At 36.8% G+C, this 23,891-nt stretch overlaps 1 protein-coding gene across 1 annotated transcript in view; it reads left to right on the top strand.

Moving 5' to 3' along the window:
• Nucleotides 1-23,891, top strand: part of CRYBG3 (crystallin beta-gamma domain containing 3) — a 129,107-nt gene that overhangs the window by 42,823 nt on the left and 62,393 nt on the right. The window contains exons 3-4 of the mRNA XM_023216027.3: nt 5,782-6,212; nt 16,491-22,686. Coding sequence (XP_023071795.2) covers nt 5,782-6,212; nt 16,491-22,686 — 6,627 coding nt within the window. The remainder of the gene's footprint in view (nt 1-5,781; nt 6,213-16,490; nt 22,687-23,891) is intronic.

The raw sequence follows: 23,891 nt of genomic DNA, 5'->3' as shown, positions 1-23,891 counted from the left end.
TTTTCTTCTAGGGTTTTTATGGTATTAGGTCTAACATTTAAGTCTCTAATCCATCTTGAATTAATCTTCGTATAAGGAGTAAGGAAAGGATCCAGTTTCAGCTTTCTACTTATGGCTAGCCAATTTTCCCAGCACCATTTATTAAATAGGGAATCCTTTCCCCATTTCTTGTTTTTGTCAGGTTTGTCAAAGATCAGATGGTTGTAGATGTGTGGCATTATTTCTGAGGGCTCCGTTCTGTTCCATTGGTCTATATCTCTGTTTTGGTACCAGTACCATGCTGTTTTGGTTACTGTAGCCTTGTAGTATAGTTTGAAGTCAGGTAGCGTGACGCCTCCAGCTTTGTCCTTTTGACTTAGGATTGTCTTGGCAATGCGGGCTCTTTTTTGGTTCCATATGAACTCTTGCTGAATTTACTTAAGATTATTATTGTTAATTCCTTTTTAGGCATTTCATAGATTTTCTTTTCTTGGTTTTCTGTTACTGGATAATTATTGCATTCCTTTGTGTTACATTTCTTGCTTTTTCATGTTTCTCGTGTCCCTGCTTTGTTACCTATGCATCCGGTGGAATAAGTACCTCCTTCAATTTTATGGAGTAGCTTTTGTAGGGAAAGATTTTTTTCTTACAGATGTGATACATGGAGTCTGGCTTTGGATTTGGTTCTATGTAGGCACAGTAGTGTAGTCACAGTATGATTTTTTTTTTGGCTGTCATCAACATCTGTGAGTGCCTCAGTGGCCTAGACTATGTGGGTCTGTGGAGGCGGTGAGATGGCTTTGGTTTTGCTGGGGGCAGGATCATCAGTGACAGTAGTCACCTAGCAGGCCTGTTCCCAGTTTCTGAGTGGTGTGTGTATGCCATTCAGCTCCACTGATGAAAGGGGCACAGTCACTGATAGTGTCAGACTCCTGGCAGCCTGTTTTGGGGCCCTGTGGTGAGGGTGCACATGTGAAGCTTAGCAGTTTCACTGCTCAAGGGGGCAGGGCAACATTATCTGCACCTTGACCTTGTTTACTATACCCGTTGCCACAGCACCCATCACATGCTACAGGCTGCTTAAGGAGGTGACAAAATAATGCTAATTAGACCTGCAAAAAAGTTCAGTCATCACTAGAATGTAGGTACCATGAAAGTCTGTACCATGAAAGAATGTAGGTACATTTGTTACTATTGCATCTAAATGCCTAGAATAGTGTGTTGTTGATTCTTTATTGAATGAATCAATACTTTAAAGTTTACATTGAACTTAACTGCTTTTTCGTTTACCTAGTTTTAGCCTGTTCATTTGGGACTGTATTCCCCAGAAACATTGTTTCAAATTCTCTAAATTTTGAGAACCCAAATCCTAGTTTCACCTTTTTGTCTCTCCTTCAGCTTTTCTCTCCTTTCACTTTACTGAGGTCAGAGCCATTTGTTGAATCTTACTGTCTTTTCACTTACAAAATTTATAAGGCTTCAGCCACTCTCCTTGCCACGTTACTTGGCAGAGAAAATGTCCTTCTCTCCAATATGCTAATACTTTGTCTTTATTAGAAGTATTAGAAATTATATTGTTCTCTTCATATCATCACCTCCTTCCTTTCCTTCTGGAACCTGTCATCCATCTCTTTATACCATAGTCACTCCCTTTCCAACAAGTATAGAGCTGATTCACAAAACAGTAAGTTCGGTCTTGGAACTTAAAATGTCTTTTGTCTTTCCTTCCTTGTAGTTAAACATCTCTGAAAAGGTTTCCCATCTACTTATGACTATTCATATTTCCTTGTTAGCTACTCACTGTTTAGCACCTCAAGTTTTGGACTGAACACATGAATTCTTGAACTATTATGACTGTTTCTCCTGCATTCTTAAGGCTTTTCCATTTCTTCATTTATTACTCTAACAAACATTTGAGCATCTCTTATTATCAGGCATGTTTCAAGGTGGTAGAGATACTGCAGTGAATAAAATAGACAAAAACCTTTGGCCTTATGGATGTTACATCCTTAAGGAAGAAACACATATTAAATGTTGTAGGTGTGTGTTGTGTGTGTATTTACTATAATAGTAAGTACAAGAAGAAAAATAAAACAGAAGGAGGATAGGCAGTTTTACAGTGGAGGAGTCTGCTATTTTAGATCATGCTGAGAGAATTTTCACTGGTGAGATGGTTTTCAAGTAAAGGCCTGAAGGAGGTGAGAGAGAGTGAGTTCATCTGGGGGATGAACATTCTAAGTAGAGAGAGGAGTAAAGGCAAATTCCCAAGGTGGGTGTGTGCCTGATGTTTTTGAATACCAATGAGGAAAATAGTCCTCATCTTTCTTGAGCTAACAGTAGCATTTGACATTCTTGACTCCCGTCTGCCTTTTGAAGGGTTCTATGTTTCTTTGGAGATCTCTGGTATTCTATAGAGACTAACCTGGTCTGGCTTTGATCTCCTCCATCTCTTTCACTGGTTTCTTCTTTTCATTGTTTTTGCCTTTTTATCTTTTTTTCCATAGGGATCTTTTTGTTTTTTCCTCCTTTTTTCCTGCGCACATTGTATATTGCCAGACTGCATTCTTAAAATGTGCCTCTGTTTACAGACATCTCAACTTGTGTATCACAAGGGACCAAAAGTTTCACATTTGACAACTAAATAGTTTGTTGCCCTACCTGCCTCTTACCCAGAGCCCTAATTCTCACCTCCCTTTCTATTTTCCATGTCCATTTGTTTGACTTACCTACTCAAATTGTTGTCTAATTTAGAGAACTCAGTTATCTGTGACCATGTTATTCTTCACCCACCACTTCTAACTGGTCATCTTATCGAACTCTTTATCCTCTGTGCTCCAATCTTTTTCAGCCATATCCCTGCCATAGTAAACATATTCCAAACTTCTGTGTCTTTGTGCATACCATGGCTTGTGTCTAGAATATTCTTAACACTCTTCAGAATTAAGCTCAAATGTTATCTTCTATGCAAAGAAGATGGTTTCTCTACATCCCCACTCATTAATTATGTCTTCCATTGTGTACATATCTCTTGTAAGCCCCCTACAGTGATATTAATATACTGAGTGTCTTCCTAGTTTGTAAGCTCCTTGAAGACCTCACCTAAATCTTATTAATCAGTGTACATAATATTTTCCTGTATTTTGTTGTGTTGGGCCCCGACATAGCAAAGAGAGTAGATAGAGAAATGCATTTGGACTAAAAGTACTGCATTACAACATATTGAACATGAGGGAAAAACATTGAAAATTCCAAAGATACATATGCCTTCATCAGTAACATTCATATAGTATATACATAATACCAAAATCTTGGAGAGCAACTAGAATAAACTTTTTGTTAATGTTTGCCTGAGTCCTGAGTGCTTTCATTCTACTCATTCATTGTTACAATGGTAGACAGTCCTGTTGGCAGACAGATGTAGGGCCCGCATAATGAGGGCCTGTAGGCAGGCTGAATTTGTCCAGGCTGAGGGTGAAGAACAACTGCTTTAGATCAATCTTAAAATTTTAATTCTTTGTTATTTAATTTATTGCAGGTGTTTACTTTGAATAGCAGTGTATTTTTCCTGCTAGTTTTGTTTCTAAATTCAGAAACTTTTTTGTTGTTGGTGTTTTAATTACTAATACACATTTCTCATAAGATTATGAGGGAAAAATTAAGCAACTAAAACATTTAAGGGAACTAAAAACTACTCTTTAGTAAACTTACAGGGATTCTGGAATAGCAAAGAAGCAGACAGTTGAGGGGAAGGAGAAACAAGTGATTTTAAAAAAATATATTTACTATTTTAAAAAGGTTAAATATTAAGTCTTTCATTAGTTTCACAAAATGTATCTTCCTCATTTGGAAAGCAACCTCTTACGCTTTGAAAGGAATGAGCAAGTTAAAATAATAGGGAGATAAATACATTTTTGACAAAAATTACTTTTTTGAGATTTTGATGATGTTAAAAGTGGTAATCTTGTTCATTTTTCTTCTTTTAAATCACTGCCCAGATTATATAAGACTCTTTTGCAAATTTCTGAAGCATTTTAAGGATATTTATGATATTTTAATGAACAGCCTATAGTTTGCTTTCTTCAAGTGGCTACATAGGATGAGCAGTCGCTTCAGTCACTATTCTTTTCACGTTCCAGTGTTCTCTTTGAGCTGGGGAGAAATAACAAAACATGTATATCTTTCATATAAATGACCATTTTCAAAATGTTGACTAGCATATCTTCTACTGCCAGACTGAGAGATCATTTATCCTGTTTATATGAGGAGAGGGCACTTATAGTGTCAGCTCTCAGAATGAGCAGAAGATTGGACGGGTGAGGTGGAGACAAGTGGAATCAAATTGTAGTTGAAACTGGTGAAAGGTGAGACGTGTAGTGTCTCTAGAAGGCTGGTGACATTCTAAATGTAGAGGCTCACAAGACGTATTAAATCTTAACACATCAAAAAATGCCATGTGCACTCAGAAATCACCTTTGACACCTATGGGAACAAACTTAAAAATACTGTTTGCTTGCAATCAGTTTGCTGAGTTAATAGGTTTTAACATTTTCTCAACCTTTCATATGCTGTATCTTTTTTAGTGGTTAGTGAAATCCTCCTTTATATTAATTTGAACTTAGATCAAAACATGGAATGAGGTGAAAAAATGACATTATAATTATGTTCTTGCCTTCTTGAAGATCGTGTTCTTATAAAACATTGTCACATGAACCTGAAGTGCCCTAAGGTGGTTTTGACTTGGTGTCCTGATTGTTTTCTGACTCAGACTCGACCTTTCCTTTTATAAGGGCTAGTGAACATAACAGGTGACAGAGACTGTAGGATGGGCATTCTTTTTACAGTTATATGAGTGAGCATGTTTGGAAGGCAGACTGAGTTGGCTCATGGGCCTAAAGCTTTTTAGAATCTGGAAATAGCATGAAGTGGAATGCCAACATGCTCTTTGATGTAGCAGCTCAGTTTTTCCTCGCACAGTATACATTAATGTGAGTTTACTTTACCAGTAACTTAATTACGAACAGGCAACATGGACTTCTGCAAGTGTTTGTCTTTAAGAATGCCTGATGCTATCCATGGTTTGCATTAACATTATGTATCAGGACTTCCTGCTTTACCAGGAAGGGGTCACAAGTGGGCTCTTTCTCTGAAGTACCATGTTACTGTCTTTTCCTCATCTTCTTGAATAATGTTACATATTGTGCCAGCTTTATAGGTTAACACAATGCTGAAATGATGAGGTCTGTTGAGGTGTTATTATCTCAAGTACCAATAATTTGAATACTCTCCCTTAGCTCTGTCATAATAAAGGCTAAATTTAAATACACATGTTTACTGTGGTTTCTTTACTTCTCTTTCCGTATTTACCTCTCATGTCATTTTTGTACCCTAACCTCCAGTCATATTAAACTCCCTTAGGAGCTGATACCCCACAACACACACACAGATGCATAAGCATCACATAGTCACTTTTTCTGTCCCCTTCAAAGTGTGCACTTCCTCTAGGAAGCATCCCCCAAGTTACCTTCTGTGTTCTCACTTCCACCAAGTCTGGACTAGTTACTCCTATTCTAGGTTCCCATGTGTGCGGTACTTCTCCCCTCATGACATTTACCATATAGCTTTTTAAAGGTCGTGCTTACCATGCCCTTCAGTAGATTGTGAACTGCCCAAAGGAACAGAAGCCATTAGTCTTATTCACAAATGTATCCCTGATGTCTACACAGAGTCTGTTTTGTAATAGCTTGTCAGTCTGTTTTATTATTTAAATAATGATGCTTATTATTGTCTATTTTGTTTTCAAAGATTCGCCAAAATGAGGACAAAAGGAACCATGCTGAGAAGTCAGTCACTTTTCCAGTGCAGGAAGATCCCAAAAAGGCATATGATGTTTCTAGTTCCACTGCAGATACCAAAATAGGAGAAAGTGACAGACAGCCAAAAGAAAGCTTTTTTCAGTTTCTTGGTAACTTATTCAATATTTCGGGAAAATCATCTCTAGGTGAAGCTAAGCAGTCTTCTTTCAGAGATGACCATGATAAAGCTGAGAAAGATTTACAGAATCCCAGTGACCATCATGAAGAAGGGATCAAAAGGGAGAGAGAGATTTTCAGTGGCTCCCTAAGAACCCAGACACATCCAACAGAAGAACAAGACTCCAACTCATCCGAACTCTCAGATGCTTTTTCTTTGGATACAACACAAGACAGTGAACAAGAAGTCACTAATTTGCTAAAGTAAGTTTAAAATTTAATTGAACCAAAAAATTGAGCTTTTTGGATCTAGCTTTTCAGCTTTAGTTTTAATCCTAGTAATTGGTGGGATTGGAAAAGATATTCTGTAGTGTCCCTACTACTGGGTAAAAGACTTTATGATTCTCTGTACCATACAAGTAATTGAGCATGGTACAGAGAACCATACAGGTAATCCAGGGCCTGCTAAATTTGTCTTAGTAAAAGATTTATTTTTTCCCTGCATGGTAATGTTTTCTGTTGCATGCATTCCTCCTGTGTCAGGACGGGCACCGTATTCAATATGTGCATTTTGAGGGAAAATGGTCCTCAGGTTTGTATTCTTATTGTCAATATCTTTATTCTGTAAAATTTAATTAAAGCAATTAAGAAAAGCAATTAAATGGGCTCTATTCATGAAACTAGCTTTATGAACCTTTACAGAGCTCCAAGAAACTAAAATATTGCTTGAATTTAAGGAGCATTTTACCACCAATTTCTTCATTGTTTGATTAGCAAACACACACCAACTTGTTTTTCCTTTTACTCTCAAATGAGGTAGAAGGAATATTTTGAAATTAAGGAATGTTTATCACATTGTTGAGTCCATTCGATACTTTGTGTGACATAAAAGTATTCATTTGTAACTAGTAAGGTTTTGTTTTATTGATTTTACTTTTACCTCTGCTCGAGAATTTATTATTGAAGAAGCCATCAATAATATTATAGTCAGATATAAGCATTACCTTATAGTTATGCAGTTCTTTTTAGTTTCCAGGAAGTTCTTTATAGTTTCCAGGTGTCTTTATGTAGGTGCTTTCAGTTTATTCCTCATAGTAAACTTATGATATAGGCATAGACCTATCTTACAACTCTGTGAAAATAGATTAGAATTTGTCCATGAAGAATAATGTTGTGGGGCTTGTTCCACCTGATGTTAAAATGTATTGATACAGCTGTGGTATTTGTTTTTTTTTTTTTTTTTTTTTGAGGCGGAGTCTCGCTCTGTCGCCTGGACTGGAGTGCAGTGGCCTGATCTCAGCTCACTGCAAGCTCCGCCTCCCGGGTTTACGCCATTCTCCTGCCTCAGCCTCCCGAGTAGCTGGGACTACAGGCACCCGCCACCTCACCCGGCTAGTTTTTGTATTTTTAGTAGAGACGGGGTTTCACCGTGTTAGCCAGGATGGTCTCGATCTCCTGACCTCGTGATCCACCCGTCTCGGCCTCCCAAAGTGCTGGGATTACAGGCTTGAGCCACCGTGCCCGGCCCAGCTGTGGTATTTGAAACAGTGTCATACTGATGTAATATTTGCTAGACATTTAAATCGAACAGAGTAGACAGCCTAGAAATAGACTCTCTTATATGTAACTTGAACCCTAGAATGTGATGGCGTTATGTGTTCCTCATCTTTGTATTAAAGTAAATGAAGATAGAGTAACAAATATTAAAAACAATAAAAATGTTAAAAGCAGCATTTATACATTTTTATTTTGGTAAGAAATGACTTCCTAAGCATAATAGCAATGGAAGGTATCAATAAGAAGATCAGTAGATTAAAACTTATTCCCAATTTTCAAACTTTTATGTCAAGTAAAATAAGCAATAATAAATTTAAATGGACAATGAGAAAATTATACACAAAAAAATGACAGAGAATGCTTTAACTGATGAGCAATTTAGACACCAACTCACCAGTAGAAAAGGCAAACAATATAAACAAATCTTTCAAATAAAAGAAGTCTAATCTCTTAATAAGTGAAAAAAGTTTATTTTCACTAACAATCAAGGAAATGCAAACTAAAATGAGAATTTTTCCCCTATTAAATTGATAACAATAATAATAAATGATAATGTCCTGAGTGAGTCAGAGTTGATAAGGCTGGCACTCATATATCCTGCTAGGAGTGGAGTACAAATTGGTAGCATTTTTTAGAAATTCAGTTGGCAATATATATCAGGAATCTTAAGTTTGTAAGTTATTTCTGATAATGTACAAAGGTGTTCATTCTAACATTATAGGAACGTATATTTGGAAACCAGTATCCAACAGCAGAAAAGTGGCTCAATTGTGCTGCATCCATAATATGTGAATAAGACTGTCTAAAGCAGGACTATTCAAAGTATGGTCCTTGGAGCAGCAGCAGCAGAATCACCTGGGACCTCATTAGAAATGCACATTATCGAATCAGATCCACTGAAGCAGAATCTCTGCAGGAGTGGGGCCCAGCAATATTCTAACTACCTCTTTAGATGATTGTTTTGCTTGCTCACATTTGACATCTAGCATTTTAAAGTAACTTAAAATGGTGATAATTTTGAGGTTGTTATAGGAATTGGGTAGAATGGAAGTTTGTACTTTTTCTCCTTTGATTAGTTAGGTCAGATTTTTTTTCTTTGGTACTAGTCGATTAAAAAGAGAGAAGATGCTTCCTTCAGGCCTAGCTTTGAAAATCCCACAGTTTACCAGGCTTAGAATTACAGTTTCAGCAACTTCCTCCTGACAGCTGTCAATATGCTTAAGAATTATAATTCAGGCCAGGCGTGTTGACTCATGCCTTTAATCTCAGCACTTGGGAGGTCGAGGCAGGCGGATCACCTGAGGTCGAGGGTTCGAGACCAGCCTGACCAACATGGAGAAACCCTGTCTCTACCAAAAATAAAAAATTTGCCTGGTGTAGTGGTGCATGTCTGTGATCTCAGCTACTTGGGAGGCTGAGGCAGGAAAATCACTTGAACCCAGGAGGCTGAGGTTCTCATGCCATTCTCCTGCCTCAGCCTCCTGAGCAGCTGGGACCACAGGCACCCGCCACCACGCCTGGCTAATTTTTTGTATTTTCATTAGAGACAGGGTTTCACCATGCTAGCCAGGGTGACCTCGATCTCCTGACCTCGTGATCCGCCCGCCTCAGCCTCCCAAAGTGTTGGGATTACAGGCGTGAGCCAGTGTGCCCGGTCAATATATGTAGAGAATCCTTTACTATTAATGATAATTTTGAGGATCTGTATGTTATTTTAAAGTTATTTTGGCTCTGTGATATGAATTATTAAAAGCAATGATATATTTAAGTTTTTTATTCACGATCATGAGTCTATCTCAAATATAAAACGTTATTTAAAGAGCTTATAGGGACAGGATGATTAATGGATATAAAATTACAGCTAGATCTACATAGGAGGAATAAGTTCTAATGTTCTGTAGTACTGTAGGATGACTCTAGTTAACAATAATCGATCATATATTATCAAACAGCTAGCAGAAAGGACTAACTGTTCACAACACAAATGATAAATGCTTGTGATGGATATGCTAATTTCTCTGAATTGATCATTACACAGTGTATACCTGTATCAAAATATCACTCTATACGCCATAAGTATGTACAATTATTACATATCAATTAATAAAAGCTTATGCTTTTGAAATTACTAGGAGATTTCAGTGTCACATACAAACATTTCAATTTTTTGATATTAGGAGGACTGAATTAACTTAAATTTTTTCATTGCCTTTCTCATGGACAAATGCTCCTACTTTAAAAAAATAAATCAAGGCTTATTAAAAAGGGTTAATAGCTTAAACAAGGTAATAAAACATCCTATACTGTATAACAGATGCCCATTACTATGCTATCAAACATAATTTTCCTTATTACCATTAATACAGCTTTCAGAATTTAGATAAGTTATTACAAGTTAAGTATCCCTTATCTAAAATGCTTGGGACCAGAAGTGTTTTAGATTTTCAATATTTTTTCAGATTTTAGATTTTGGGGGGTGGGTATTTGCATAGACATAATGAGAAATCTTGGGGATGGGACCTAAGCCTAAACACAAAATTCATTTATGTTTCATTTACATCTCATACACATGATTTAGGGGCATGAAGCAAAGTTTGCTCCTGAAAGTTTGCACCCAGAAAGCAAAGGTGCTTGTTGATTTGTTTGAGTTATAGATTGTAGATATGAGACCTTTGTCAGATGCATATTTTGCAAATATTTTCTCCCATTCTGTAGGTTGTCTGTTTACTCTGTTGTTAGTTTCTTTTGCTGTGCAGAAACTTTTTAATTAGGTACCACTTGTCAATTTTTTTGTTGTTACAATTACTTTTGGAGTCTGTCATGAAGTCTTTGCCAAGGCTAGTGTCCAGAATGGTTATTTTCTAGGTTTTATTCTGGGGTTTTTATAGTTTTAGGTTTTATATTTAAGTTTTTAGTCCATCTCGAGTTGATTTTTGTGTATGGTGAAAGGTAGGGGTCCAGTTTCAATCTTCAGCATATGGCTAGCCAGTTATCCAAAGGACATAAACAGACACTTCTCAAAAGAAGACACACACCTGGCCAACAAGCTTAAGAAAAAATGCTCAATATCAGTAATCATTAGAGAAATGCAAATCAAAACCACAGTAAGATACCATCTCTTACCAGTTGGAATGGCTATTACCAAAACATCAAAAAACAACAGGCTGGTGAGGCTGTGGAGGAAAGGGAACCCTTGTACCCTGCTGGTGGTAGTGTAAATCAGTTCAGCCATTGTGGAAAGAAGTGTGGTGGTTCCTCAAAGAACTTAAAACAGAATTACCATTTGCCCCAGCAATCCCGTTATTGGGTATATAACCAAAGGAATATAAATCATTCTACCATAAAGACACATGCATATGTCTGTTCATTGCAGCAATATTCACAATAGCTAAGACATGGAATCAACCTAGATGCCCATCAGTGAGGGACTAGATAAAGAAAATGTGGCGCAAAAACAGCAGGGAATACTACACAGCAAAAAAACACCAGGGAATACTACGCAGCAATTAAAAAGAATGAAACCATGTCCTCTGTAGCAACATGGATGGAGTGAGAGACCATTGTCATAATCGAATTAACCCTTTTATGCTTAGCATTCCATTATTGGAACGCTAAGCATGTGGGCATTCTTTACATCCTGCTGCTCAAGCTCATTGCCAAGGTCTGATTTTTCAAACTCAAAAAATTGCAAACTCCCACATAAAATGCAAGAACAGAAAAAACAAATACTGCATGTTCTTACTGCTAAGTGGGAGCTAGACATTGAATACATGTGGACACAAGGGAGCAATAGACACCAGGGCCTATTTGAGGGTGGGAGGAGGATGAGGATTGAAAAACTACCCACAGGGTATTATCCTGATTAGCTGGGTGACAAAATTTGCACACGAAACCCCTGTCACATGCAATGTATCCATTTGACAAACACGCATGTGTAGTCCTTGAACCTAAAATAAAAGTTGGAAAGAAGAAAAAATGATAAATTTTCCACTTGTGATATCATGTTGGTGCTCAAAAAGTTTTGGATTTTGGAGCATTTTGGATTTCAGATTTTCAGATTAGGAATGTTCAGCCTGTATTTACTATGTAAAGTGAATTAAAAAAAAAATCCTCACCAAAAGGCAATGTTCATTGTTTTTAAATTATAACTGACTATACAAATTTCGTTTTAATATCCATAAAACCTTTATGAAAACTTGTGTGGCAACATTTTTAGATTGTTTTCTGTATATTAACTCATGTTTCTAGGGTAGTTTACATAGGAAGCTACTTTATTGTTGGGTTAATGTTTTTTTCAGTTCTAACTCTATTTTTCACAGGTACATATGCATAATGCTAAACTCTTCTGTGAAAGCTCCTGTGATTTTTTTTTTTTTTTGCTTTGCTTTCCATAGAGAAGTTAAAAAGCCTTTTCTATTATGAGAGAAGATATTCTTTGTAATTTGAAAGGAAATAAATCTTACTGCTAAAAAAAAAATGTAGCTTAGCCAGGCACAGTGGCTCATGCCTGTAATCCTAGCACTAGGGGGTAGCTGAGGCAGGCAGATCACTTGAGGTCAGGAGTTCGAGACCAATCTGGCCAACACGGTGAAACCCCATCTTTCTCTACCGAAAACAAAAAATTAGCCGGGTGTGGTGATACGTGCCTGTAATCACAGCTATGCAGGAGGCTGAGGCGGGAGAATCACTTGAACCTGGGAGGCTAAAGTTGCAGAGAGCCAAGATCGTGCCACTGCACTCTAGCCTGGGTGACAGCGCGAGACTCCATCTCAGAAAAATAATAATAATAATAATAATAATAATAATAATAATTTGTCATATTTTCCTAAATGTGAATTAAGTAATTTTGCTATAAGTCTAGTTATTATGTTCAGGCTGCTATTATAGAATTTTCTTTGAAGAATGATACATGTCTTTGATTGACCTTTGTATTATCAAGTGTATCAAATTTATCTACAATAGAGCATAGCTGTATGTATTACCTAGAGGCTTAATAAACCTTCATATAATGAGTAATTATGTATTGGGTTAAAATCTTTAAAACCTTTTCAGATTTTCAATACGTATGCCTACTTCCTTAAATACTCGAAATTTTTAGATATTTTACTTTTTTTCTCACTGTTCTTTGGATTATGTACCTTTGGTATGTAGCGTAAGCTGTAGATCCTATGTACAATTACAAAATGCGTGAAGTTAATACTCCCTTTTCTCTGTTTAGCTTGTGCAAATACAAATGATATAAATATAGAATAAAAATACGATGGTAACTTCCATGTGACAGAAAACTAAGTACGAAATTCTGTTCTTACATATGAATCCTCCTATTGTTAAATACAATGTGGAAAAAAAAGTTGTTTAATTTTTAATTTTCCACCTTCAGCTTATTTTTAGCTATATGCTTTTTGGCATTTATATTTACTAGGGGAAAATTAAAAATTAAAGGACAACTTTATGTTCCTAAGATTATTTAATTGTGTGAACTCAACTATACTCCATGAAAGAATGATCTAAAACATAATGTTGGCATGACTTAACCTTTTAAAAACAGGGAGTTTAAAAAAAGATAGAGGGAGTGTAGCTCATTAGTACCTGAAGGGACTGCCTATAACATATGAAGCTGAACTTGTAACTTTGATTTCCTATTCTTTAAATATAATTGTTTAGTCTAAAGAATGTATGTTTTCATTACAAGTATATAATATTTCCACCTCCAGTGCAGCATATTAGTTAGAAATTTAAACCAGTGCATGTAACTTAGTATAAATTAACTTAATCAACTTCGTTGAAAGTACTCAGAAAGCCCTAAAAAATATAAAACAATGATTCCCACCACCTACCCTGCAAAGGACCCCAATACCAAAAGGTATTACTATAGTGAGTTGAAATTTAATGGACTTTTTCTGTTTTTTATAAGTCCTTTTGGATCAAAAGTTGCATTGATGCAGGATAAAATGCTTTGAGGTTTGATTAAGAGAGAGTTGGTGGCAAGAGGACCTAAATTTACTACACTAGAATAAATTTCTGTTCCTTATTTCTTATTTCCACTGACTATAAACATTTCTTGGTATTGATTTCTTCAGAATTATTTTTGTGATCTTTTGCGAAAGAAACATTGCAGCCTGTTTACAGGAGGCTTTAGGTATGAAATGTTAAAACTTTGAAAGAAAAAAAACCTGTCATTTATTTAGACTCTGTACCTTCATATGTTGTTCTGAAAGGCTTTTGTATTTTCTGAATAACTTACATATTTTGATATGGTATTTTGCCAATAGCATTAATTTACCTATTTTTTTCTTCTTGCGTATTTTCACGAACTGGTTGCCTTATCCAACTTTTTTCTTTCATTGTTTTATTTTTATATTCACCATTCATTCATTCATTCATTCATTCAACTTTTGGGGTTTTGTTGGTAGTTACAAATTAAATGTTTAATCCTATTATCATATAGCTTACTTTGAATAAAACATGATACATTATTAAAATTGGTATGAAGTATCACTACTTTATGAAACAGAAAATGTTTGGTACAAAACTTTTTTTCCATATTGCATATAACAATAGGAAGATTCATATGTAAGAACAGAATGTTGTACTTAGTTTTCTTACACATAGAAGTTGCCATCACATTTTTATTAGATATTTATGTCATACTTGGCTCTGTGCAAAAGGCTTACATAGAGAAATTAATAAAAACAATACGTTGGGCTCTGTCTTCATAAGGATTAGATTTTTTAAAAATACCAATGAAGAAAAACCCAAATGTCAAATAGTGGTATCTTATCCAAGTTTTGACTTTTTTTCATAACAGTCCTTGATCTAGCCTGAAACTCATGCGGCAACTACAACCATTTTTGGAACACAAAGCTTTTCTTTTTGCATCTCCTTTAGTGCTTTATAATGGACAGTAAAAATAAATGAATAAAGCTAACATAATTTTTTACAGTGCTGGTGCATTAGTATTTTAAGGGGCCAGGAAATATATAGGTTGAAATGAATTATTTCAGCTAAAATTTAAGAAGTATTTAAGAGACACAGTTGGTGAAGTTTTTACATGTCAAAAGAGATATAATTTCTCTTTTATCAATTAGACAAATCTAGAACTCTTAATGTAACTGCTTTAAAGTTGGCAATAAAATATATTTTTTAGGTATTGGAATACTGATAACTGAATTTCTAAATTATTCATGTTTATTTCATAGTAATGGTTTGGTTAATCATATGTCTAATCAGAAAATAATAAAGTAGAACACACATCAGATTTTTCTACCATACTGTTTTTTAAAAAATAATTTCAACTTTTAGAGTCCAGTGCATATGCAGGTTTATTACATGGATAAATTGCGTGTTGTGAGGGTTTGGTGTACAGATTATTTCATCACCCAGGTAATGGACATAGTACCTGACAGGCAGTATTTTAGTCCTCACCCTCTTCCCATCCTCCCCACTCAAGTAGGCCCCAGTGTTTATTGTTCCCTTCTTTGGATCCATGTGTACTGAATGTTTACCTTCCACTTATATGTGAGAACATGTAGTATTTGGTTTTCCTGTGTTAATTTACCTAGGATCATGGCCTCCACCTGCATTCATGTTGTTGCAAAGGACACAATTTTCTTCTTTTTTCTGTCTGCATGGTATTCAATGGCGTACATGTACCACATTTTCTTTATCCAATCTACCATTGATGGACACCTAGGTTGATTTCATGTTTTTGCTATTGTGGATAGTGCTGTGATAAACATATGAGTGCATGATATTTTTTATAGTCAGGAAATTGAAAGGTAATTAGAGTTCAAAATTTAAAACATTTTAATTATCACATATAAAAATGAAGACATTAGTTTGAAATAGATTACTTAGCACTAAATATCATTGCTTTACTTATTCATTAATTCATGAGAAGGTATTAAGCATATACAATTTGCCAAATCTTGTGTGAGGTACTTAAAAACAGAAAGATGATTAGGACACAGTACCTTCCCTCAAATAGCCACCAGGCTAGTGGGGAAAATAAATAAGTGCATAGATCTTTATGATTTAACATGACAAACGTTGTGCTTTGTGCACCCAGAGATCAAAGACTAACTGTCCATCTTAGTAGTAGAGGGATAGTTTTGCATGGAAATTATTTGTGTGCTGAGTCTTAGAGGGCATTAGAGTTTCCTTCTGATGCTGGCATTAAAGGACAGAGAATGATGCATGTAATTGGCTGCAAGATAGTATGGTATGATGTGCGAACTCGTGGGGGTAGATTCTCCAAAGGAAATTGGGTGCTGACAGCATCAGGATCTTTATACTGGGGTTAGTTTTCTATACTTCCTCTAGACATCTTTTTTGATTTCGGCATTTGCCCAAGCAGTTTAATACTCACTATACTAATTGAATATTTGAAGAACTGAACACAGAGAATTTTGATGCAGTTTTGTCATTTATTGAATTAACAAATATATACTGAGTGCTTACTGTGGGCTAGACATCTTGCCATCTGTTTTCCTTTAAAATGTTTCCATCTTATGTGCTAAATGTTGCTGTTTAAATTCACATCTAAGAATAAAGGAATAGAAGGTCATTATGATGCTTTAATGTGGTGGAGAAATCAGTGATGTATCCCTAAACTTGTAGTAATATGAGGCCCAAAGTCAATCTGGTTACTTAGAGTCAGACACTCCTTTGAGATTAGAACTAGAACCCAAGGCTTGAACTCATATTCTGTTAACCACAGTCAGAGGTATGTATGTAATCAGGTAAGAAGGAGTAATTCTAAGGAACTCAAACATTCTTCATGCTGCACTGACATTCAGGTGCTGCTTGTTAAATTTTTACTATTTTTAGTCAAGATAAATTTAAAGCATTCTATGATTTACTCCCTAAATTGGTACATATCAAGGGAAGTGGTGTTTAAAAGATGTACTTTTACCACAGTTGCTGGGATTAGTAATAAGTATTATTAGTTGTATTTCCTGATACTCTCATACTTTCTTTTTACAGACAAATCGATGGTAAACCAGAAGCGCCTTCAGTAACATATGCAACATATCGAGGCCCAAGTCACATTAGGAAATATTTAAAGCAACAGACGGGCTTGGCAACTGTGAATACCTTGGACAGAGAAAATGAAAGTTCTGACTCTAGTATAAACAGACACATTGACCCTGGAAGTGAGATTGAGGCTGGGATACTGCCACTGTTGTTATCAGCTAGTACAGACTCATCTATGAAAGGAAATCTACTTGAAGGCCCATTAGAAGACTCTGATTGTAGCAAAACAAGTCTCAACACAGAAAGTTCTTTGACAAATAACCCAGAACTGCAGAATATTGCCTCTTCCAATAATCTTTTAAATAAAAATGCTTGGGGGGGTATTGAGAGAAATAGGTCATCCCCTTCTTCTGTGACGAACTCCAGCTATGATGGAGAATCTGACTCACAGCACCATTTAAGTTGCGAACCAGTTTCTCAGACTAACAGAAATTTGGTATGTTCAGCATTGTTCACAAGAAGTAGCAGTAGCAATGTCCCTTGCAGCCCAGATTTTCAGAGAGTAACTACAACAGAAAATACGATAAAAGAAAACAGCACTGTGATGAGTAATGGGACATTGGTGCAAAGAGAGGAGCTTGTTGAGCCTCAGGGCCCTGCTATTTCTAATTTCTCTTGTACTAAATCTGATGGGAGTGACACTACTGAACAGGAAAGTACAAATTTGCCAAGTCCAAATAAATCAATTAGGCACGAAGATCTGCAGTTGCCAGAGAGTGAGTGTTCTGACAAGCAAACCATAGATAACTCATCAAAGCAAGCTGCCACTCACACCAGTGTCATTGCTCTTCAGAGACATGCTGTGACAAACACAGAACTTGTAAATGAAGGAAAGAGATTGTCTGCCCAAGACTCTCAGAAAAATGTGGTTGTTAGAGAAATCAGGCGAGAAACAGAAAGTGCCTCAGCTGGTGAATCCATAGCTTCAGGTCATGTAAAAGCTCCAGAAGATAAAATTGAGTCATCACCCAAAGATACTGACCAATACTTTGAAACCAAAGCCAAAAAGCTTGATTTTAGGTCACATGATAAAATTCCTCGTATTAGAATGAATAGAAAAGACCTGACCTCCTTAAATTACATCAGTGAATCAGCAGTTGTAGCATGCTTAGGAAATAAAAATGCACCTGAGTTGAAATTTGAACTTAATAGAAGTCACATTTCAGAAACGCCTCTTGACTCTGAGAGTCCTCAACAAACTAAAGTATCACCTGATGCTAAAACATGTCTTAGCCTTGACTGTAAAAAACCAAATTTCAATATTTCACCTCCTACCTTTGTTTCTGGAGTTGGGATGCTGAGCAAGTTGGATATTCCTGATTTAATGAATGAGGGTTCTCCTCTGCCCATTGAAACTGGGAATGTCAACACTGTTGGTATTTCCCATCAGCCTAGTAAGTGTAAAGAAGAAAATGTGAAAAACCATGTTGAGGCTGCAGGCGGGAAGAGTCCTCATCTTTCCTTTTGCCTTGAATATACATCTGCAATTTTTGAATCCAAGGAAGTTCTTTCTAATAGTGAAAAATGCCAGGTTCTTCCAGGTTCTGAAGCCACTGGCCCTCACTTAACTGGGATGGAGCTATTGAGCTTTGACTCTGGAAACCTCTCTAAGGATTGCAGTTTCATTTTATCTCAAGACCCTAATAGAGTAGAGTCAATGTCTTCAAACACTAAAGCAAATATAAGCATAATAGAGAAGTCTGATTCTCTTTCCTTGGAAGCCAAAACTGCTAACATTGTATCAAAAGCTGAAATTGATGGTCAGAACAATGTTTCTGTGGAGTCACATTCTGGAAGAGGAAAAACTATATCCTTGTCCAAGGTATCTTTTTCACAAGCGGAGCCCAGAGACATTTCTCAGGATAAAATGTCTTCTTTTCCATTGAAAATTACCCATGTTCCAGAAAAGCCTATTTTATCAGAATTAACATTTCTAGAAGTTCAACAGGACAAAAGTTTTCAATCAATTAATCATAATGAGATTGGAGAGAAAAGTTCAGATGCTGGCCTTAAAGAGAATTGCCAAGCTGAGCTTTCTCCTGCTACCTCCAAATATGAAGATATACCAGAAACAGAGGTAGATGCCTTAGGCTCTCCTCCTGCTCTTCTTAAAAGTATTATATCCGGGATTTTACCACCTATTCATGATGAGAAAGTCAGTAGGCAAATGGCACAGAATTGTGAAGCTAACACTTATATGATTCATCAATCTTTGGATATTTGTGGGACTAAAAAGATTTCAGGTCACTCAGAAATGGCAGAACTCAGCTTAACTAATATTTTCCATAAATTCCAAGAAACTGGCAGCTCAAAAGTAAATTCACCTTTTCTGGATTCTGATTCCAGTTTGGGAAAAAATGTTTCTGCATCTGAGGACTCAAGCTTCCTTAATGTACCTTCTGTGCTGAGATCAGAAAAGAAATCCTCATCTTACAGAAAGAAAGAGAACATCCATTTTTTAAATGGTGGTATTGATAGTGTGTCATCTTCCTCTAGTTACCCTGAAGAAGTTAGCATGATAATAAATTCACGTAAGTCCCAAAATAATTTGGATTCTATACAAGTTACCAAAGATCTCACACATGAAGGTACCTCTATAACTAACCTATTGTACCCTAACACCTCTTATTTGGAATTTGAAACGTCTATCTCAATTGGGACAGAAGTAACCCCATTTCAGGAACATTTTGAGATTTATACTGGGAAGATATCCACTGATTTCCCAACCACTGCCCAATTTGACAATCCCATGGAAGCAGAGACTGGAGCAGTTGCTGGACCTGCAGTGTCAGTTAACAGCTCAGGCCAACAGTATTCTGAAGCCTCTGCTGAGCACACAGAAGCCAGGGGAAGAGCACATGACCAACTTTTGGACCTCGAAAGTAGTTTACTCAAAAAGGCCGACACATTGATTGGTGAGATTTTTAATTCTGTCAGGAAAGAACAAAAATTCAAACACACAGTGAGTACCTGCCAGGAGCACATAGCCATAGAAGGCATAATGAATCGGGGTACCCTGAAAGAAGACATCTCTGAGAAAAACCCATTAGAAGGGACACTAACAGATATCCAACAGACAGAGGGTTTGGAAAAGCAGGGCATGGAAAACATGTCAGAAGTCGAAGAGAAGCCCTGTGATTCACCAGCAGTTGGTGAGAAGAGTCTTCTTGTTGATCCTGATAGTATGAATGTATCTTGTTTGTTGGAAGATAAAGCTAGGGAATTAGTCAATGAGATTATTTATGTAGCCCAAGAAAAATTGAGAAATGATGCTTTTGAAGATACTGAGGATACTTGGGATTCTGAACTTCAGGCTGATCCTTCAAAAATTCTGAACAGTGATAGTGTTAAGCCACATGATGTAGTTAGAGAGTTCTTGGTATCAGAACAGCCAGTAAATCAAAGCACACAAATTAGTGAAAATAAAGTATTAAGTAAATTCTTCTCTGTAAGTAACTTAGCTAGTGGCACAGAGTCAATTAAGGGAAGAGAAATTGTTCTCTACCAAAAATCCCCATTTTCTGGAAATGGATCTGGACTGTCTGATAGTATAAATTTGCAGGAATCAGATACGGTTTTACTAGCTGAAGACATGTCACATAAACAGTCAGATGATAGGGTAAAAACACATTTATTTTGCAGTGAGGACTGTAATGAGACAATGGAGATAGAGAATGTGGATAATAAAAAACCTGAGACAGAGGATAGAAGAACTCTTGTATTAAATGTCAAATGGCCTCCACTTGTGAATGATGACATCCATGCACCTGGTACATCTAAAAGCAGTTTGTCTGATAGCCTTGTATGTATATCTGAAAAAAACTTGCCAGGACACAGTAAAAACACACCTCTTGCAATGTCAGAAGTAGGGAAAGTACACAAGAAGGATAATGAAATAAATATAGGGAAAATCGAGCTTATACCTTCCATGTTAGAAACAGGGAAAACAAACAAAAAGGATGCTGAATTGAATATTCTGAAATATGAGGCAGTCCCTCATATGTTAGAAATGGGAAGAGTACATAAAATGGATGCTGAAATGAATGTCAAGAAAACTGAACCAAAAGCTAATGTTTTTAAAATGGGAGAAGTATACCAAATGGATGCTGAGAGCTGTATTGAAAAAACTGAGGGATCACCTGACATTTTAGGAATGGAAAAAGCTTATAAGCTGAAGGATACTGAAGGGGATGTTGGCAAAATTGAGGTGATACCTATTATGCCAGAAGTGAAAAATTTCCACCAAAAGGATGCCGAAGGGTATATTGTAAAGACTGAGATGGCACCTGTTACAATTCACATGGAAAATATTTACCAAACGCATGCTGAAGGGGATATTGGCAAGACTGGGGCAATACCCTTGTCAGAATTGGAAAATATCTACCAAAAAGATGGTGAAGGGATTAGTGAAAAGGCTAAAGTAATACCCATTACATTAGCAATGGAAAATGCTTACCAAAAGGATGCTGAAGGGGATATTGCAAAGGCTGAAGTGATGATGCCTGTGAGGTTAGAAATGGAAAATACGTACCCAAAGGATACTGAAAGAGATAGTGGCAAAACTGAGGTGATGCCTATTGCATTAGAGGTAGTAAATACTTACCAAAAAAATGCTGAAGGGTTTACTGGGAACACTGAGGGATCTATGTTGAAAATGGAAGCTACTTACCAAAAGACTGCTGAAGAGGTCATTAAGAATACTGAAATAGTACCGTGTGTGTTAAAAGTGAAGGAAGCACATGAGGCAGCACCTGCCCCCTTAGAAATAGAAAAAGCATGCAAGAGAGATGTTAAAGACACTATTGGAGCAACTGTGTCCATACCCTCTGTGATAGAAATGGAAAAAATATCCCCAGAAGATTGTGGTGAGAATATTGGGAAACACAAAGTGTTACCCACAGTGGTAGACATTGAGAAAATACATGGAACAGGACTGGGATTGACCATTACACAAGTGGAGGCCATGCCTCCTGCATTTGAAAGTAAAACACTACAAGAGTATGCTGAAGGGAGTGTTGGAGAAACAAAGGAAGAACCTACTGAAATAAAGGAAGGCTTGATAGCACATGAGAATAGACTTGCTACACATTTCAGGGGTTATGAATCCCCTACGTTAAGTAAGGATTATGAGGGCTACCCAGCCCCAGCAATGCCAGATTTTCAACCTGCAGATACCATAGTAAGATTAGACAAAAGAATGTCTCTTACTGCAATACATGACAAGAGGAGAGAGACAGATTATAGTAGCAAAAAAGGATATAATTTAGCTTTTGTTTCTCAAGATGAACAAGAAAATTCTTCCTTTACTATATTATACGAAGAGCCCCTTCAAGAAGAGGAAAAGTATGGTTCTGCGGAAGCAAGCCAAACACGGTCTGTCTGGTTTCCTGATACGTCCCCTGACAGCATGCCTGTTCTGGCATGTGAAAGGTCTGAGAGTAGAACTGACCTTGTCCATCACTTTGAAAAAGATACTAAATTAGGTGAGACATTTGATAGTGATAGTTCAGAAATGTTCTTATCAGTGGAGGCCAAAAGGTACAAAATTTATCCTTTAGCATTGTCTCCCATTTATGAGGATGACAGCTCACAGGAAGACATTCTATCCAGTGAGGTTTCACCTGGTCACCATGGCCCCAGGAAATCAAGAGAGAGTGAAAACCAGCCCTCTTCTGTTTTATCCCTTCTCCAGTCAGTGTCAGAGCGTTTAAAGATGAATTTTGATGAAGATGACAGAGAGGCAGCTGAGGAGGAAGAAGAGGAGGAGGCAGCAGTATTGCATAAAGATCTGAGAGCTGGAAGCGGGGAGCATGTTACCTTCCAGTTGCCAGATCCTTCTATCACATTTTACCCTGATGACCAGGAAAGCATTGGAATTTCTAAGAATTCATATGTGATGCCAAGTGAACCTACTACCTCCAATCTGCAAGTTGGTCTGTGGCCAGAAAAGACCTCATTTCTCCAGAAATCTGACCTTACTTCTAAACTACATTCTTCTTTAAAGAGTGCTTATCATCAGTATCTGCAGACTTCCCAAAGTCATTCCTCAGAAAAAGGAGCCAGATTTGGTGGAATTCTTCAGGAACCAGTGTCCAAGTATTTCCGTGTTCAAGACAACCCAGGCAGATTGAGCCCATTTATAGAGGTAAGTTATTTTGTTTATTATATTAATAATAATTATTAAAGCTTTGGGTCATGAAATTATCTAAAGGCTTATTAAGAAAAATCGATGTTTTGGCCAAGCATGCTGGCTTACGCCTGTAATCCCCGCACTTTGGGAGGCCGAGGCAGGTGGATCACGAGGTCAGGAGTTCAAGACCAGCCTGGCCAAGATGGTGAAACCTCATCTCTACTAAAAATAAAATTGCCAGGCATGGTGGCGGGCACCTGTAATCCTAGCTACAGGGGAGGCTGAGGCAGAGAATGGTTTGAACCTGGGAGGCAGAGGTTGCAGTGAGCCAAGATCGCACCAATGCACTCCAGCCTGGGTGACAGAGTGAGACTCCATCTCAAACAAACAAAAGAAAACAAAAAAGAAAATCAATGTTTTGAGGTTGTAGAAGTTACATAAAGTTTGTTTCATAAAAATACCAGATTTATTCTTTGGTTGAAACATGTCATAACTCATGTATTTTAGCTGGACTACTTAGGAAACAAAATTGCTTGGTCAGAATTTAAAAAGCATAATACTGAAGCAAGGTTATTTTGAAGTATTTTGCTACTATTTTTCAAGCTAAATTAAGTGACAGTCTAAATTTCTCAAGGTACTGTATGTGGGAAAATTGTCAGTTTGCATTTAGCTTATTAGTCTAATGAAAAATCTTTCTGTTAAGTAAAATTTTTAAGTATTTGACAGCAGCCTGTCGCTACAACTCATGTTGTTCATGCATCGCAGGGCAGTGAACAACCTAAATCAAACAAAAAGAACTGAAAACATTATAGCTGGAAAATGTCTTAAATTCAATTACATTTTTCTTTGATTTAGAAAATTTAAATATTTAATGTAGAATATTTATTAAATATGGGACTTTCCTTTCTGGCATTTCCAAGATGATGGTACTTTCAAGATAAAGATACAGGATGTCCAAGGCCTGTATCTTTACCTCAAACAATCTTCATGGCAAATAGTAATACTCAAAGACCAAACCAAAACTTACAAAGCAAAGTCGTTTTAAAAGACATGATGGGATTTGAAGAAATATTTCTTTCGTGGTTCTCCACTGCCTACCAAATCAAGTGGCACCTCTTAACTCTGCATTATAAGGCCCCCAAGTTCTGTTTTGCCAACCTTGTCTCCCCACACTCTGGGTGCACACTCTGTGTTTCCTACCAGTGCACTTTTCCCCAGGA

Source organism: Piliocolobus tephrosceles, chromosome 2 (genome assembly GCF_002776525.5).
Source record: "Piliocolobus tephrosceles isolate RC106 chromosome 2, ASM277652v3, whole genome shotgun sequence".
NCBI lineage: Eukaryota > Metazoa > Chordata > Mammalia > Primates > Cercopithecidae > Piliocolobus > Piliocolobus tephrosceles.
This window is presented reverse-complemented; position numbering and strand designations above follow the sequence as displayed.